The sequence below is a fragment of the Penicillium canescens genome (assembly GCF_028828765.1).
Source record: "Penicillium canescens strain IBT 15451 chromosome Unknown utg000001l_segment0_segment0, whole genome shotgun sequence".
Lineage (NCBI taxonomy): Eukaryota > Fungi > Ascomycota > Eurotiomycetes > Eurotiales > Aspergillaceae > Penicillium > Penicillium canescens.
The window spans coordinates 1,329,569-1,348,072 of NW_026703963.1; the positions used below are offsets into that span (position 1 = coordinate 1,329,569).

General features: G+C 48.8%; 6 protein-coding genes across 6 annotated transcripts; 1 reads left to right on the forward strand and 5 right to left on the reverse strand.

Moving 5' to 3' along the window:
* Window positions 1-481: 481 nt before the first annotated feature.
* Window positions 482-2,736, reverse strand: N7446_000496 (uncharacterized protein; the record flags this gene model as incomplete). The annotated part of the gene is made up of 4 exons (XM_058509263.1): window positions 482-1,937; window positions 1,998-2,091; window positions 2,148-2,197; window positions 2,537-2,736. 4 exons carry the CDS (start codon window positions 2,734-2,736, stop codon window positions 482-484), a joined length of 1,800 nt encoding a protein of 599 aa, XP_058378242.1.
* A 3,705-nt stretch (window positions 2,737-6,441) lies between these two features.
* On the forward strand, window positions 6,442-6,816 carry N7446_000497 (uncharacterized protein; the record flags this gene model as incomplete). Its single annotated transcript, XM_058509264.1, has 1 exon — window positions 6,442-6,816. One exon carries the CDS (start codon window positions 6,442-6,444, stop codon window positions 6,814-6,816), a length of 375 nt encoding a protein of 124 aa, XP_058378243.1.
* Window positions 6,817-8,490: 1,674 nt separating this feature from the next.
* On the reverse strand, window positions 8,491-9,576 carry tif35 (translation initiation factor eIF3 core subunit g; the record flags this gene model as incomplete). Its single annotated transcript, XM_058509265.1, has 4 exons — window positions 8,491-8,543; window positions 8,617-8,788; window positions 8,876-9,497; window positions 9,560-9,576. 4 exons carry the CDS (start codon window positions 9,574-9,576, stop codon window positions 8,491-8,493), a joined length of 864 nt encoding a protein of 287 aa, XP_058378244.1.
* Window positions 9,577-9,954: 378 nt separating this feature from the next.
* N7446_000499 (Hsp70 family protein) lies at window positions 9,955-11,913 on the reverse strand (the record flags this gene model as incomplete). The annotated part of the gene is made up of 4 exons (XM_058509266.1): window positions 9,955-10,172; window positions 10,222-10,369; window positions 10,580-11,776; window positions 11,830-11,913. The coding sequence occupies 4 exons, from the start codon at window positions 11,911-11,913 to the stop codon at window positions 9,955-9,957; spliced, it is 1,647 nt and encodes a 548-aa protein (XP_058378245.1).
* Window positions 11,914-13,070: 1,157 nt separating this feature from the next.
* N7446_000500 (oxidoreductase, short-chain dehydrogenase/reductase family) lies at window positions 13,071-14,190 on the reverse strand (the record flags this gene model as incomplete). The annotated part of the gene is made up of 2 exons (XM_058509267.1): window positions 14,011-14,190; window positions 13,071-13,951 (listed from the first exon to the last, which is right to left on the reverse strand). The coding sequence occupies exons 1-2, from the start codon at window positions 14,081-14,083 to the stop codon at window positions 13,071-13,073; spliced, it is 954 nt and encodes a 317-aa protein (XP_058378246.1). The 5' UTR covers window positions 14,084-14,190.
* Window positions 14,191-14,562: 372 nt separating this feature from the next.
* N7446_000501 (cytosine permease) lies at window positions 14,563-16,679 on the reverse strand. The gene is made up of 3 exons (XM_058509268.1): window positions 16,148-16,679; window positions 15,865-16,081; window positions 14,563-15,805 (listed from the first exon to the last, which is right to left on the reverse strand). Exons 1-3 carry the CDS (start codon window positions 16,418-16,420, stop codon window positions 14,703-14,705), a joined length of 1,593 nt encoding a protein of 530 aa, XP_058378247.1. The 5' UTR covers window positions 16,421-16,679; the 3' UTR covers window positions 14,563-14,702.
* Between the last annotated feature and the right edge of the window lie 1,825 nt (window positions 16,680-18,504).

Below are 18,504 nucleotides of genomic sequence, written 5' to 3' on the forward strand. Positions count from 1 at the left end.
TGTAGGTTGGTATAGATCGTGGCTTCCAGTGTGTGGTATTATGGTTAACCTCAGGCATCATCCATGTCTGTACCTTCGATCTTCTCTACTCCGTTGAGTTTACCATGATAAAGGAAAGTCTAGATCTCAATTCCGTGATAAATTTACAGTTTTGAGCTGAAAAGATAGAACATTTTCAGGGGTTGTTGCGGAAGAAAGTCTTCAATGGGCATTCTGTATGTTTCTTTTCAAAACACATGACAGACAAATGGGGGAAAAGCTAGGGCCATAGCAAGATAAAGGAATAATATAAAATGACAGAGAAATAAGATCAAGTTCAAATTCACCAAAGAAAGCGTTAAAAATAAAACAACGAATAAAAATAGTTCATCAAGATCACCCACGCCTTTCTGCACCAGTGCATAAAATTTTCATAGGGTCATATCAAGCAAAGTAGATATAAAACACAAAAGAACCAAAAAGGGAACGAGAAAGTAAGAACTCAAGTGCATAGACTATGCGAGCTCTGAATAGGATCGTAACGGCTGTAAGTCGTAGAATACACCGGGTCATAACCACCCGTAGTCGACTGATGGTGCTGGTGGTTAGGAACACCTGTATAGGACGGGTCTTGATAGGGGTCTGATTTCAGGTATGGATCCGATTTGAGATAAGGATCTGACTTGATAGTATCCATGGGGTCCATTGTATCAATCATGGAGTATTCAAAGCCAGAGGAGGAAGATGATGAGATGAGAGGGCTATCACTGAGAGGGGAATGATCCGTGCCGGGCATCTGCCGGAAATCGGATCTGCCATAGGCGACACTGTTCCGATGAGACGTGTCATACATATACATGTGTGAGCGGCTTGTTTGGCTCAGACTGTGTGGAATGGAACCGCTCTTGCAGTTGCCGTCGGCTCCTGCGCCATCGGGGCCCATGCTGGCTGTGCTGCCGCGGCGTCCATCCTTGTAATGCCCGGGCGAACGACCGCGCACTACCATAGGGTGTGAGTGGCGACGGGCGATCTGAATCCACTGCGTTTCACCGGGGACTGAGCTAGCAATCTCGGCGTAGAGCTCGACGACCAGATTGTAATATTGCTGCTGGGCACGGCGCTTGCCGTTGTTGGCGGTCGCTTTTTGGAATTGAATTCGTTCGAACATGTGAGATGTTGGGGGCTGACATGGTTGAGGTGCTCCTGTGAAGGAGGAGTTGTAGTCCATGGACTGGGAGTTGAGGGGGAACCCTGACAAATTTCCGTTGCTGGTTGAGGTTGTGGAGTGACAAGCTGGGGGAGAAGGCTGAAGAATGACACGACCTGGTTTGCGTTCGGATTGTTTGTCGCGCTTTGGGGTATGTTGGACAAGTTCTCGAGTTTCGCCTCCGTATTGGCCGTTCACGATGGCCGAAATGGCCATTGAAAACCCACGGATCAGCTCAACTGTCTGATCAGGGTAGCGGATATAAAGAGGAACAGTGTGAGGCCAAGGATGAAGACCAAAACCGCAGGTCACGGAGAAATAGTTTCGTCGATAGCAGGTCCATTTGCCGTCGGACGGGAAGAAGCCCCGGCCCATTTTTGCGTGAACCTCGGGCTTCAAAGTTTGGTATTGACCACCAAAATCTGCAACAATCGTTTCAAGGAAAGTGGTATCATCAAAAGGCGGTGCCTCAATCTGTGGCTGTGAGCGTTGTGAGGAATCCACCATCGGTTGCTGGTACAAGGTACTCTGGGTCCGCTCCAGGTTTTCTAAAGCTCGAGGAGTGCCTGAATACTGGTGGCGTGTGGGAACATCGTTCATTCCAGCCAAAGGCAAACCCATAGCTCCAACACTTCCACGGTGTAAGGCATATGATCCCCCATAGCCATTGTTGCGCCCCATAAGGGCAGGAATGGGGTTCAAAGCATACCCTGAGCTTTGGGTAGCAGATGGGATAACAGCCGGAGGTTGGCTATAGCATCGAGTATAGATTAGCCACAACTTCATCCACGATTGATAGAGGAAGGCTTACAGAGCTGGCACCCGTCGAAAGTCCATTCTATCAAAGGAATGCTGAAGCTGGGAGAGATGAGGGAAGATGGGGGCAGAGGAGGGCGAAAACGAATCTTTACACCAACAATCAGTTAGAGCATGTCTCAATAGAAGTATAAAGAAGACTTACCAGGACACGAGTCTGGAGGAGTCATTATAAGACCACTTGAACCGGAATATCTAAAGCAAAAAAGTTCAGTAAAACAAGATCCACGTGTGATTGCCTGGAATTAAAACAGCGCAAGAAGATATCAGAGGAGTTCTAGCGCAGGAAACCATGATGCGCAAGGAAGTGAATCAAAACCGGCGCGAAAAGAGGCAAGAGACCTCAACGGCACAAGCTCGATAAAACAGGACACGTCGGAAGAAAGGCATGCGGGCAGCAGATCGGTACGGAAGGTACAGAAACAGGCCGGACTGAAGTCCAAGCTGCCCGGACCCGGAGGAAGCGCAGCGACAAGGGTCGAGAGGCTGGCCGAGCGCAAGGGTAGTCCAAATTGAAAGGTAGAAATAACTTACTGTAAATCCTGCATCGCAGGCTGCTGTGCATGGTACCTCACGCCGTTGGTGTCAGGCATGGAGGCGAGACCTCCGACTCGCCGGCTGTCGTCTTCGTCCATCGCAAACCCTGTCACATGGGGGCCGATATAGTTACCCTCCGAAGTTGCTGGATCATTCAATGAGAATGACTCCGATAGGAGAGATGCTGAAGATTCCATAGATTAGCTGGGGGAGATATAGAGAGCTAGAAATGTTGGAACAAGCCGCATGACAAGAATAGAGAGGAAGGAAAAATTAAAAGGGGAGAGATAGAGAAGCTTACCGGGATTCATCCTGAGTGTGCTGATTCCAGGTGCTTCGAGACCCTGAACTTTGGTGCAACTGAGGTAGCACCAGCGAGACGCCAAAGCTTTCGGTCCTTGACTTCTTGGGTGGTAAGAAGTTGATGTCTAGCATAGCCAAGGTTAGTGACCGGACCGAGGATTTTGCTCTGTCAAATTCCCTCATACCCGTTTGATGCCACTAGTATCCAGGCCTGTCAGATATAGCGTGTCTGAGTCTATGAGAAAAAGAATATGTTGGAAATGGCGAATGCAAAGAAAGGGCCACTTCGGCCGGTCTCTTGATAGAAGCCGGAATAACTCTCAGAGGTCGTGGCTGGGGGATAGATGATATGAAATCTGGAGGGGAATGGGGCAGTAGAGGAAAGTTGGCAATAAAGAGTGGAGTAAAGAAAGAAGGTCCTCAAAGTTGAAGAGAAGAAGGTGATAACATGCTTCAAGAGAGTGAAGCCTTATAGGTGACAGGAAGAAGTGAATAGTGAATGTCGGGCAAAAGAGTGCGTCACCGATTGATAGACATGACTTCCTAATTGGGGACCCTCACATAAACCAGAGTACTGGGTACACACACGCAAAGAAGGTATAGATCGGACCAGGCTAGTAGCGCTGAGACCATCGAAAGAAACGAAAGAAGCCTGTAAAAAACAACCAAATGGAAACAATAGCAATCACAGAGGGGCAAAAAGAAAAGTCCAGAAGGGGAAACGATAAATTCACTGATGTAATCCGGTGTGACAGTGTGAACAAATCAAAGACAGCTCGGCATCAACAAGTATCTTGCAGGTACTGCAAAAGAATGCGACCTCCAACTCCCGCAACCCTCACTTTAAGAGAGTGCCAGAGCGGATGCAGAGCAGATCCTAAGGGATATTCCTTTTGACGGGTTGCAGAAGTGGAATTTGTGGCTTACCTACTAGATATAGAGATGGGAGGGTGATGTGTGCTAAGATTGAGATCGAAAGGTGCGTATGCAATTGAGCTTTATGGAAAAGAGAAGAGAAGAGATATTTGTTTGAAGCTCATTCCAAAGCCGTTCTCGGGATTGCTCCCTTCTACCCTGGTCAGTTTGAAAAAGACTCAACGATCTAGCCGAGAGGCGACCACTCCCACGAGTTCCTGGGAACTGCCAGGGACAGTGGAAATACGTTGTATTCGACAAGGCTACAATGGGTGGCAGCATTTTGCATAGGGGTCCAACCAGAATCGGCCAAGAATTTCCATGAAAAATCAATAATTTTTTCTTTTTTGATGATTTGTATTTCCCCCTACTTCCGGTAAAGCGCGAATGGGGTGGGTGCGTGTCTCCATAGTAGAGTAGCATCGAATCATCGGCTCCGGTCCCAGACAGTCTGATTGTTCAAGGAACATGACATTGGCCGGAATTCCATGCATGTCCTAGGACAGACACCGGCTGCACGGACCGTGACTCTGGGATAGGATGTATTTTCCCTTCCAATTTCCGAAGTCAGATGCCCCAGTGCAAACCGACAGACGGGTTACTGCAGGAGAACGAAATAAGATGAAACTAGAAAGGGTGGAGGAGATGATCAACGCCCCGGGATACCCGTGCAGACCCCAGTCCCATGACAGAGGTGATGTATCAGACTTGGAAGCCAATAACAAAAGGTTTGAATAATTTGGGGGGGGGGGGGGTGGGTTGTCCACACAAGGAAGAGAAGATCCTTGACCATGGTCCGTGATTTTCGGTGAAAAGCCTGTCGGAGTAGTCCCATCCATATTCATTATTGGTTTGATTACTCTTGGATCACCCAGGAGGCTCGAGGATCCCAGCAGCAGTTCTTGCATGAAGAAAGAGGAAGATCATGCGATCGGCGGTTTCCATTGAGCAAGCTGCATTGTTCATGTTGGCAACGTTCTCACCGACAAACCAGGAAGGGGAATAAACACATCACGTTTGAGCTGACATAGCTAAAAAATTCCAGTCCAAAAGAAACAGATCTAGCACACCCGGCTTTCAGTAAAAATATGTAAAAAAGGTAAGACTTAATGGAGGACGGTGATCTCCACTGGGGGCGCTAAAGTAGATGCAACGGGGGAAGGAAATGCAATGGGGGCGGTCCGTACCCGGTAGCCTTTTCCAGAATGGAGCTTTCAGGCCCACCGAAATCTAACCACGGCCTTGGGGGTAGATCCAATCCTAGTCTCCATGAGCCCCCATCCTGATCGCGTCGACAGAACTGCATTAGTGGCTGGAAGATCGGCCATCCTGCAGGAGGCTAGCTGGGCGTGATGGAAAGGCGCAGGGTGAAAAAGCACCCGGGAGCCCATGATTGGCGGGAGAAGACCTAGATCGAATTCCTCGGAGCCCCAGTGAGTGATAATGGAGGGGGGTATGTTGTGCAGGCCTTTTGCCCCACGTAATGGTGCTTTTGCCAATATCGGAATTATTTGCAGGGTTCTTACTCGAATCGAGACTAGAACGATCAGACGGCGATGAGTGATGTGATTAATGACGATGTTGACATTGCTCGGCTTTTGGCTATCCCTTCCCGAGGCACGTGCAGAGGCGGTGAACCCAGGTAAGTAACGAGTACATGGACTTGCATATTGGAGATGAGTGAGCCGAAGTACAGATGACTTGCAGATACAACTACACATCCACGTATCTACGTAACTCCAGGGCTATAATAGTCGCCTACCCCCATATGGCGTACTTGCAATAAGCAAAAGTTATTATATGTCCACTCCACTTCCGATCTATCACTTAAGATATATACATAACCATAATTGTCCGGACACTGCAGGTACTGTACCCAAGCCTATTCCTAATGATTTGAGTTTCCTGTCGGGGCTATTAGGATGTGCATGAACCCATCAATCTAACCATGGATATGCAGATCGATCAAAACCTTGAAGCAAATTCGAGGTTGCAGTATCCTCCTGTCTCAGCTATAAAAAAAAATAAAAAAATAAAAAGCAATACAAAAAGCAGAGACCCTGTCTGTATTCAGTGCCCATAGCATATCCCGAGTCCGTGAAGGATTGCCATCTCAACGCGAAAAATACTCCTGTGCAACGGCCATCTACTGCAAGATGAGAAAGCCCCGTGGTCAATACCATGGATGTTTTACAGCATTCGGCCGGATGGTACAGTAGGCAACAGGTCTATGCAACAGTCAAGAACATCCCGGGGTCGGGATGATCTACTTCGAGACATTTGGAATGTTTTGAATTTCGAATGGTCATTGGCTCTGTAGATCAGATGCAAGTGTCATTCTAGACCCCTACAATATGCGCGTTGCTCTGGGATCTTCAATGCGACACGCCCAATGGACCCATACCGTCCATCCTGGTTGGTTCGAGGCAGATTATGCACCAGCGCGGAAGGAGTTAAAGGTTTCTCTCTTTGTTGCCTGATGTCGGCCCCGGAATAAGGTTTCAACGGTCATTCCGAGACATATCGACCTCAGGTTACTTCACTCTCCATACTTGTCCTCATTCATAGACCGGGTTCGACTTGCTCCACATATCTCGGACACAAGGTTCGGTGATGGGTTACCTATGTATCACTTCTTCCGAAATTGATGCGACAATTGACCTGATTACTGGTAGCCCGTTGCAATGGATGAGACGAGTTGCAGAGTTGACAAGGCATTCGTTTGTCTGACGGCGCTGGTTCAACTTCCTTGTCCTCCGTACAGGCAAATTACTGCCCTATATTGGGATGTCATTGGCAAACAGCCCTATCCTGTCATCCTAAACCTTGATCGCCTGGATCTCCAGCCCGGCAACATCGATCGTATCACAACCAAGATGCTCCTGGCAAAAAAGCCCCATCAAAGTATGAAGGATCCTGACCTTGCCGGCATAGATGGCAAGGCAACGTGTCAGCCAAACAAGGGACTCGCCGGAAGCCAGGATGTCCCATTGGCTCGCCGTCTTCAAACTCTGGACATGAAGCTTGTCAGGTGGGCAACATGCTTTGGATGGCGTTGATGGCAGACCAGTTGAAGATTGCCGCGAGACAAACAATCGACCTGTCAGCCGTTATTTTTTGGTTTTTCGCCTCTCCGTGGCAATCAATCAACGTTAGCCTTTGTCAACGATTTCTGACAGCGCCCAGCCAACCCTAAGATGCGCCGACGTAGTACGGAGAAACCGCCAAGAAAAAAACCCGCTCAACGGCACGGAGCCGAGAAGTTTCTCAACGAAGAATTGCCCTTCTTGTCGAATCAGTCGAACCAATAGCACCACTATCCTCGTCGTTCTGGCGCTTCAATTCCCTGCAATGTCTCACCGAGACTTCGGAAAATCATGAACACCTTTCACATGTGTCTGTCTATCGTACTAGATGGCCGCAGCAGAGGCCAAAAAACACGGTGGCCTGGAGAGCGGTTCCAAGGAAGCAGTAAACAACAGGGTAAAAAAGCTCTCAACGCTCCACTCCACCCCTGTCCATGCAAACCCACTCGGGGGCCAAAAAAGCCAGAGCGCAGGTAAGCTTTTTGCCCCCATCCAAGTCTCTTTCCTAAAAGAAGCACCGATACTACGTTATACAATAGCATCCATCCCGTTGCCGGGATATTTAAACAAGTCAATTTTTGCCGGCGAGGCTTGGTGTTTTGAGTTCATTTGAGATCTCTTGTCGATCTATACATAGGTACTTTTGTGATTAGGCCGGGGGATCTAGGACCCGAGGCGTAGATAGTACGCAGTAATGCTTGCCTGTGTCTCGCCTTGTGGGTACTGTACATCGGAGACAGGTACAGTCACCAGCTCTAGAAGGATCCATCCCGGTGCCATCTCCACTGTCATCCGAAGACGCAGAATTTGATGTCTCAATGCTTGAACCACCACCATTCCCTGGGATGTATCTGATATTGGAGCAGTCGAGGCCTGCGCATTTTTTTCTTTCTTTTGAGGATGACGGCTTACCCCTGTCTATGGTTTGGGGGATTTCTTGTCAGCCGAGCATTGCACCAGATCTCTGATATTCGTGGACGTGGTGATATGACGGGTTTTGTATACTGAAGTCAAAGGTGAAGGGAGGTTGAGGCTGACTCCTTTTGCAGATAGAGGGATACCCGAGGACCGCAGAATGAAGGTCCATCTATGCAATGTGACTAGCTTGAGAAAGTCGAGTCGTGAAATGGGCGTGGTGGATAACTGACATCTTGCACATGTGCATATACCATGCTTGGTCGATGTTGAGAATGGCCCGTTCCCAACCACATTCCTCACGACCATGTTAAACCAGAACTTAGATGATCAAGGGATTGGGCGCTATATTGACCATAGATGTGCTACGGGGTGGATGACCCAGGAACAATACACGTGGCACATGTCCCATGGGAGAATGGAATGTTCCATGGTTGGCATGAAGCAAATACAGAATAAAACCTTCTATAAACAAGCGCCGATTCTACCCAGGATCAATAAATGGCCACATAAACCAAGACCATGCAGAATTGGAATGAAATATCTCTTAACCCATTGCTTTTGTATCTGACGAATGCAAGTATATGACATGAAAGATGTCTTTTTGGTAATCATCATTATCAATCAGATCATACAGTACAAAGGAAGAGAGGATCGGCCGAAAGGCAGGCCCGCCTGAGAAGAAGGAAACAATCCAACCAGAAAGTCGTAAAAGAAAACCGAGAAACGAATTTAAGTAGACCGCTTGGCGAATTCGACGCGGAGAATGAGGTGGCGGTAACCGACTAAAAGAAGAAGAAAATGTTAGCACTCTGGGGATCTGTCCAATGTAGATGCTGAAACAGGGTGAAAACATACAGCCATCCACCTTCTCGCAAGCAAGCGCTGCATCGCCACGGTCCGCATAGCTGATGAATGCGAAGCCCTTGGCCCTCTGAGTTTCCCGATCCCGAGCAAGGAAGACTCTGGTAACACGACCGAACCGTTCGAAGAGATCCCGCAACTCCTGTTCCTCTGCCAACTCGCTGACCTGTTTGAAAGAAAGAAGTAAAAATCAGCACGGAACCAATGTAACAACCGCAGCCCTCGTAAAAGGGCAGATAAGAGTAGCACATACGTTTGTAACTCTCAGAGTCGCCAAATCGTCCTTCTCGAAGCGACCACCCATCTTCTCGCCGCCGCCAGCACCACCCTTCCGCATGTGAGGAGGCACGTAGCTGGAGCCAGAAGCACCAAGACCACCCTTGTCCTCTTCCACATCGGCAGCACCAGCACCAGCGGTGCCCTCCTCGACAGGGGCCATGGTGTCCTTGAAGGGACAGCGGGCCGTGAAATGCTCTCCGGAACAAATACGACACTTGACCTTCTTGTCCTTGAGCTGGTCCTTCATGCTGCCCTTCTCGCCGCCGTCCTTCTCGGCCTCCTTAGCCTGTGCCTTCCAGTTAACGCTGGGGCGGAAGACGATGTTCTCGCCGACGGAGGTGGTGTCGAAGGAGGGACCGGCGGCGTGGCCCTTCTCGTTTCCGAACTTTTCCCATTTGCGGCGTTCGGCGACTTGGGGGTTGACGTGTTCACGGACCACTGTGGTCTTAATCCGGCGGGTGACCTTCACTTTCTTGTTGTCATCGTTAAAGCGGTAGGAGATGACGGTCTTGGTGCCGTCTTTGTTCGCGATCACTTGTTGCGCGGGGAGCGCGGAGGGGTCATCGAATTCCTCGTCGTCGGCCCAGTCGGCGCGGCTGGAAATTGAAAAATTTGTTAGACAGGGGAATATGAGGGGTTTTAATGGGTGTTTACTCACTTCCCAAGTTTAGACATGGTGTGTGTAGTGGTGTTATTAAACTGCGGCTGAATTTCTGGATTTCTTTCAAAGGCGAATCCGTTGTGGATTTGATAATTTACTGTGGCGCTGTGGCTGGTGCAGTCACGTGGGGCGGTGACAACCCCAGTCCTCTTTCTCCTATTTATGCTGTGGATAAGAGCATAGACAACCTTTAATTTTTGCTCTACGGTATATCTAAGTATACTGGTGCTGTTGAATGAAAATCAAACCGAACGCCATTGCCCTGAAAGTTCTCCATTAACCACCAGCCATAACCCCCGATAGCATATGAAAACCGCTTGCCGCCAGCAAACTTTCTTAGGGCTTTTCTTCTTCGAACATCATCTTCTTGATAGTTCCCATGAAGTCATGTTTCAGACGTAGGCAATTTTGACTGAACCATGATCTTTACCACCAAACCACAGTGAATGCTCGCAGTGTGCGGAATAGTACCTGGCCTGTATTTTGAACTCCACCTCGTAGTACTCCTTCCCATATGCACCGATTTTAACCGGGATAGTCGCCTTGAAGATACGGTCAAGTGGTGTTTCAAGGATCGCGTGTTTCTTGATCTCTTCGAGATGTAACGATACTTTAGTACCTTCAGATATGAAAAGTAATTAAGCGAAAGGATCACTTACTTCGATTGAAGTACAACGGCGCATCTTCCCCTTCAAGTGTATTCAGCTCATAAATTTGAACCGGGAGAGAATTAACCTCGCCTTGTGTTTTGAGAAAATGCCTGACCCAGGATGTAGTGATTGGCACTGACTCTTGTATATCCTCCCCCTATCGTTTTCATTAGCCCTCAACCTCACTTATCCAGATAAATTTCTGCAAATACTGGCCTTGTTTATGAACCATGCCATAACATCGATGTGAAAGGTCCCACTGTAGAAATCCCAATACCTTTTAGTACAGTCTAAGGTTAGCATGAGACGTTATTTAGGACCATAATAGTCACATTTTCTGTAGATCATGACCATCCTTGAACGGAACCGCTGTAATAATACCGTAATGCTTTCGAGCCACCCGAGACTCGACCTGGATTTGGGGCGCAGGATTAGACATGTCTGCGAGCGCTTTTACGCAAGCCCCTCTGGCGAGAGCGGTCCACCCATTAACAGGGGCGATGATGCTAATTTCGGAGGGAATGAAACGGCGCAGATATTCAAACAATAGCGGGCTTTGTCCAAACCCACCCACGAGGAAGACGGACTTGGGGCTGTTTTTCGAAAGCCGAATTTGACGCATGACCAGCTCGAGGGTTTCGGCCAGAACAGGGAGTAATGTATCCATCAGCTCCTGGCCTGTCACTTTGTAAGAAGTTCGATGTATACCAAGTGATTCATTATCAGCGAGCCCTGGTACCGGGATGGAGAAATCTTGTTTCGTGTCACCGCTAAAGCTTCTCTTCGTCTCCATTTCAAACTCACGCATGGCAGCCCCCAGAGTATCGTCGTCCCAACCTTCGCAATTTCCCAGTCGCTCAGAGAGAAAATGTTCGAAAATATTGTTCAGGAAAATTCCTCCGCAAAGTTTACCGTCGCCGGCAGCGGACTCCTTCAGACGAAGCACGGGCTGAAGCGCAAGAATTGTGAAGGTGATGCAATCCACAGTTCCACCTCCTGCGTCGCAGACAACAATAGTGTCATCGACTTCAAGGGCGGAGGAGCGACTCTGTGTCATAACATGGACTGCCGCAGCCTCGGGCTCCGAAATGATTTGAATATCCGAGGCTCGTCCTAAGCCAGCTTTCTCGGCGCAAGTACGTGTCTGGGATTTCGCCTTTTCTGGCCACATAGCGGGAACCGCGATCACATACTTAAACGACATCGAATCAAGAGCGGTGCCAAACTGGTCCTTGAGGACTTTTGGAATATGCTCTTGCAACGCATGTAGATAATCGATCAAAACTCTGTTTGCTGTCACCCTATGTGGGTAATTCATACGTCGAGGATCATGGTGATCTGGCAGGAGGGTAGCCTTGCGATGCTTCCTTCCCTCAGGGACGAGATCCAGTTTGAACGATTGAAGACGTGGCATGTTCTTGGGAATTTGGGCTCCCCAGACAGGCAAGACTTTGCGATTGTCGTAGTTGTATGCCAGTTCAGAGGGCGTCTTGTCGGCTGTCTGACCACCGAGGTCGCCGGCAATATTGCAAGGCCATCGTTGGATGATATGTATGGCCTCAGGCTGAACAGGTTAGCATGTCACGCATTCGAATTAACAAACCTACATTCACCCACGTTGGCCGTATGTGCCCATGCTATGCCGGAAAACGTTGTACCAAAGTCTATGGCCACAACGATATCTTTCTTTAGCTGCGTCATGGTTGAAGTCCGATTGAAGGATGATCGAGGAATAGTTAAAGAATGAGAGAAGATCAGTAAAATGGAATTCGGCTTCTCTCAAGAAAGAGAACTGTAATGCTCAAATTTAGCGTTTTGATCCCAAGGATACAGAGTCTTCGGATCTGTTCCAAGGTTAATTTTGTGGTTCAAAGCCAGTCAGCGAAGAGTGAGAAGTTGTACTCAAAGTTCTGATGCTGCCTAGTGACAAGCAGATGGGATAGAAACACCAGACTGAAGGTTTTGAGATTTGTGAGTAGAAGCGTAGAAATAAGACGAGTAGGAGCTTGGCCTTGAAACTTTAGTGCGCGAGAAACGCGACTAAGGAATAAAGAGACTGAAGTATGAATGAGAATGTTTGAGAAGGAGAAGGAGGAGGAGGAGAAGAAGAAGAAGAAGAAGAAGAAGAAGAAGAAGAAGAAGAAGAAGAGGAAGAGTCAAGTTTTTAGACCCCTTGTGTTTGTCCAAAATCCACCGCAGCATTTTCGGGTCTAGACACCGTCTAGGAAAGGGTACATGGTAAAATAGAAACTTGTGTGTAGCTTTAAAGACGAAGAATTTAATACTATTAGCTCCAAAGCCTTGCTATAATACATGCACGGGAATAGAATTGACATGTAGCATAAAATAAAGAAATTATTTGGAATGTCCTATGTTAGAAGCTTTCTATTCTCGTTTAGCTATCGCTATGGAACAACTAACATATCATACCGAGCAAAAGCAGAGAACAGTACCAATGAACTCCAGTGTTATTTCTGCACCACCAAATTAGAATGGCCCCACCTCTCAAATCCGTATAAGCATTCTCCATGAACGGGATATATGATTGTGTGTTAGCATGTAGTTATGAATTTGGGGCACCATTACCAGAGTCGAAGTAGCATCCGTGCTTTCACGCACAATCACAGCCCCTAGACCTGGCCAAGTAACTCTTTGTTCGAAGATTGAATCATGACTGTTACTTGTTTGACGGCAACCACCTCTCTATCTGGTGTATGACGAACGAGTCCAGGGAATAGAAGCATAAGGGCCAACACAAGGTAAGGAAGTAATATATCAGACCTTCACAAGTTATGAACATCCTATTCACCACATTAAACCGAAAAATAACAGGATTTGAAAAAGGGAAGGACACAATCTCAAAACCCCTTCAAAGCCTCCTCCGTCCACTCCCACAACCGTCCCGCAAGCGCCCCCTCCCGATCCAAAGCAACAGAATCTAAACTCCCATCCATAAACTTCCCAACAGGCTCATAATAGCCCCCATTAACAACCCCCTTTTCTTCATTCTTTCCATTCTCCCACTCCACAAAATCAACAGTAGCAGCCCAAACCTGATTATACGCCCCCTCCTCAGGCTTCACAAACCTCCACCAAGCAGTAGCATAAACAACAGCCCGATTCTTCAAACTCATCGCATCAACCAACCCCGTGTTCACAACACCAGGATGAACAGCCAAAACCTTAAGCCCAGATACCCTCTTGGCCAGCTCACGCGCGTATAGCATATTCGCAAGCTTACTCTGCCCATACCGCTGCCACGGACCAAGGAAACACTTATCCTGATCTGTATCCAGCGTCTCAAACATGATCCCGCCGCGCGGGTGGAGAAACCAGCCCTGTGAGGTGAGGATGACGATCCGGGGATCATCAGACGAGGCCCGGAGGAGTGGAAGGAGTTTCTTGATAAGCAGCGCGTGACCAAGGTGGTTTGTTCCGAATTGAATTTCGTAGCCGTCGGTTGTTTGACCTGGTGGGACGGCCATTATGCCGGCGTTGCACATTAGGATGTCTAGTTTTGGGGATGGGGATTGCGAGAGGAAGGTTTCGGCGGTCTGTTTTATTGAGGCGAGGGAGGTAAGGTCGCATTTTATGAACGTTACATGGATTTGCGGGTTTGTGGATTGGATTTGGCTTATTGTTTCTGAGGCGCGGGCTTCGTTGCGGCCGCTTATATAGATGTGGGATGGGTTGTGTTTAGCTAGGTGGGTTGCTGAGGTTGCGCCTAGGCCGTTTGTTCCTGTGGTGTTGGGGTTAGGATTGGGATTGAGGTGGGAGGACGTGAAGAGTGGGATTCACCTCCTGTTATGAAGATTGATTTGCCAGTTAGGTCTGGGACATCCTTTTCTGGGTTGTAATTGAATGGCGGCATAGTTGAGGTATGAATTAGGGCTAAGCTGCGATAGAGTTTCCTGGTGCAGATTGGCCAACGGAATTGGTAGAACGGGAGGTTTGATTGAAAGTTGAGCTTGAGAGAAGTGTCAGAATGAGATTATACGCTGATTTCTCGTCTGATTTATTGCCAAAGACAAGTAAAGCCCGGAATTGGAGTCTGATCGAAAGCCGCTTGGGAAGTAAGGAGGGCTTGGTCTCCACATGCCTGCATCGACCAATAAGAGATCGTAGTTTCCGAGCCCTCCAACGATATGCCCGCCATCTTCAGCTGCTTCAGCTTTCCATCGCCAAGTCGGTCCGATATCTTACCGAAACACAGCCTCCAATATTTGATTTCAGTTCCCCCGACTCCGAACAATCATGGCCAACATGTGTATGGTCGAGACCGATGGCGTCGCTGTGCGAGTCACGCCCAATCCAGAAATTGACAAGTTACATTTACAAAGTCGAACAGGATCAAAAAAAGTAAAAGATTAATGCAAACGCTGAATAGATATGCAACTATAGACATGCATAAATAGCGGATTCACAATCAATGCTATGAAATCAACGTTCCAACCCAATCGACCCATTATGTACACCATTTAAAAACAAATTTACCGACCACTGCGACGAATTTCAATCGGACGCAGAATGCAATATGACACAAAAGCGAAAGCAAAGCCCAACTCGAAACCGACATCACCGCCGAATGCGGGGTCACCGGCGTGGTGGGCAATAGGTCCAATCCACCATGTTTGGCTCATACCAGTGACGACACCTGCAATACCGCAGCAGAATGCGATAGAGGCTGCGATACCGAGAGGCAGCTTATCAGGCTTGTCGTAGTCCTCTGGGCGGTAGCCGTCAAATCCACGGCGGAAGATGAAGTGGTCGGCGATGGCAATGGCGGAGTAGATGGCAAGCCAGTAGGCGATTAGGTTCATGAAGTTTGTAAGGACGGTTTCGAAGTGGGAGTATCCGGGGATGGCGATGGCGAGGGAGACACACGAGGCCAGGAAAGTCCAGATGAATCGGGGCACGCGCTGGGTGTACCTGTGCAGGACTTGGAGGGTCAAGGAAACAGAGTAGATGTTTGGACAGTTATTGGCGATGATGGACAGGGCCAGGATGACGAGACAGAACTTGCCAAAGCCACCGAGGGGCTCTAGCACAGCTGCGAGCAAACCACCGTTGACCGAAGCAGCATAACCCGCAGCATATTTGTTGTCCCCGCCGTTGAGTGTAGTGGCAGTCATCACGGCAATACCCAAGAACTGGGTGAAGATCAGAGGGACGACAAGACCGAGCCAGGCAGAGAAAAAGACCAGACGGCGGCTCTGGGTCTTAGGCTGGTATACGGTGTAGTCGGCGGCGTAACTGGTCCAGCCAGTTGCGAAGCCGTAGACTGTAGATCCAAAAGACAGACAGGAACCCATTTCAGAGATTCCGACGCCCATGGGGATGTTGACGAAGTCACCCGAGTGAGCAAAACAACCGAGTACAATGAAGAACACAATGCAGGTTGGGATCCAGCTCCAGTATTCATAGATGTGAACGATCTTGTACCCGGCAAAGGTGATGAAAAGAGTGCAGAAGGTGATGATAAGAATACCGGCGTATCCAGGCACGGCGGCGTTGACCGCGTTGAGAAGCTGAGCACCGACGATGGCATTGGCCGCGGACCATCCGATACAGGCAATCACGTTGAGGATGGCAACTAAAATATAGCAATCAGCACCGCCCCTCCCAAGCTCTTCCAGTATCCGGACAACTTACTGAATTTCACAGCCCACCATCCAAACCAGAATCTGGAGAGCACCATCTGGCGCAGTCCAAAGACTGGGCCAAAGCACGAGAAGAAGCACACAGTCATCACACCGAGGAGGTTGAAGAAGAGGCACACCAGAATGGCGTCGACAAAGCCGAGCTCAAATATAGACTGTCCGAGCACACCAATGGCGAAGGAGCTGACAACCATGTTTGCGGCCAACCACTAGGTTTGGTCAGTGGGAGGGGCCGTGGGCCAAGGCTATCACGCCGGGTAATCGCAGGAACACACCATGCTGCCAATGTTTAGATACGACGTATCATTCCGTTCGCTATCCGGCACTCGCTCCACGCCACGCTGCTCGATATTGAACTTGCCGGCGATGCGCTGAATCTTGGCGTAGGTCGAATTACCGTATTCGAAGCTCTCACCGGGCACAGCGCCGTCGCTGGAGTTGTCGAACATGTCATTGTTGCTGTTGGTCTCAAAGGCACTGTTGACCTGAGGAGCCTTTTCGAGGTCCTCGTCCGAGCTGCGAAACGCTTTTGAGAGTTTGGGAAGCATTGTGAGTTTCCGCACCAGTGAAGGAGAAGAAGAGAGGTGTAGAAAGGGATAGAGGATAGATCGAAGAGCGGGTAGGCTCAGCGAGACCTGAAATCAGGATGAAGAAAAGACAGAAGGACAGTGTCACATCTTTTTCATTTTCTTTTTTGTCTCCACCGCGAGGAACAAGCAGTACATATAGTGTCGCGAGAATTCTGTTGCGCGTTGGGCCCCACAGTGGCAAAGATAGCCCTGTCGCGTGGGCAAAAATTCCATAAATTCCAGAACCAAGCAAATGACAAGCCTCAGGGCTCCTCTCCTGGGCGCCTTTCGCCAATGAGAATTCCGTCAGGGGCACTAGCTTATCAGCAGCCCGAGGGTTTCGTTCGCTTGCTTCACACTGGCCGCAGATTGGCCGAAGTGGAGAAGTTTCATCGCAGTTCGGACCCCGTCGGAACATCACTGGATGATAAGAACAGCTATCGATGACTGTTAGCTTCACATTCAGCCATTCAGTGTATCTCTCTCCGTTCATATCCTGAGGTTCTAACCTACCTAGGCAGGCAGTGCCTGTCCTACCTGTCCTGCTTATCTTGTGCAGGGACCACCCTGACTATCACTGACTGTCATTGGCGTACAAACCCCTGTATGACCGTCTAATCCAGCCATAATCATAACCAGATCAAGCTTTTGTTCTGCGTGTCAGACGGGGTACGCCGAACTGCGTGAAGCTTGACAGTGCTGACAATGCTTGTATCGCCTTGGCACGTGCCGTCTTTTGAAGCCATCCCCGTATTCATCTCCACGCGGTCGCTTACCCCGGAAAGGATTGAAGGGACTTCATATGCATCCGAATTGTTCATTCTGAACACAGTCGCAGGCTAGATTGCCGGCTGCTGAGGTAGTTAGAGTAGGGAAGAGAGCCTAGTGTTCTCGATAAAGAAGGTTCAGCCGGATGACCGTGTGATAACTCATCCTTGTTACATGAACGTCGTACGTCAACTTAGGATTCGCAGATATCTTTTGGCTCAAGATTGAGAGACGGAGATCACCGTACTTGACTTTATTGGTAGATCGACATCACCCCAGACCCGCAATCGTTGGATGTTTATGCTTGACCCTACATCTACATCTATACATCTGCCTCAGCGTAAATCGTAAGCCGTCTATTGGTTCTCTCTTACATCTAGCTCGATCCCCCTGGCGAACACCACCAAATGACGTTGTCTTCTCTCTTACATATGCCTCCACTCTTGTCGAACAGTGGCTCGGCACCCTCCGAGATGTCGGAGGATTGCTATCTCTGGATTTTGAGTTCAAGATCTCTCGGATGTTGGATCTCTCGGGTATTTTCGGTCTACGACCAACGGCAAGCGCGCTTAGGTTATGCATTGCTTTACCCCTTTAGGGTATCATAGACTACGCCCTGGGGCTGTCCGTCTTCTCCATCTGCGTAGAGGTCCACTCACCACGTGGTGAGGGGCCTGGGGAGTTCACTGGATATTCCTGCTCTTCTGTTTCATTTCCCTTCACTTAGACATCATGGGATATCCCACTTTACGCCCCATGAAGACATACTACTAACCCTGACTTTCACAACGATTACTAACAAAGACCACTCTCTGTATACAAGTCCAGGTAAAATGTCAAAATGAGACCTTGTCTTCAATCAAACCGAAGCCATAGTCAGCCTCGAGCACCAGAATACGGAGAGTAATTCCAACGCAAATCCGGTGGCCACACTCGGCTCTTTGGTGCATCTTCGCGGCCAGGCGTAATATAATCTGCAGTGCTTTTCAAAGAACTTGAAAATGGTGGAGACAACAATCTAGGGTCGAGCAATCCCAACCATGTATTTTGGTTCTCCTCGTCGTGTTCGCCTGGAAACCGCACAGGACGACCCCCTGGTACCTCTCATGGGGCCATAACTTGCTTTGGACAGCGAGAGCTACTCACGATAAGATATCAACGCCGTTGAGGCATACCGTTCATTATCTATGCAACCTCCCTCCTTAAACAGTCAAACAAGTCACCCCCCAAATGTCTTGGCAGACAGGGTTCGGGAGAAACCAGACCGAGGGAGGCAGAAGAAGCTTCAAACCCAG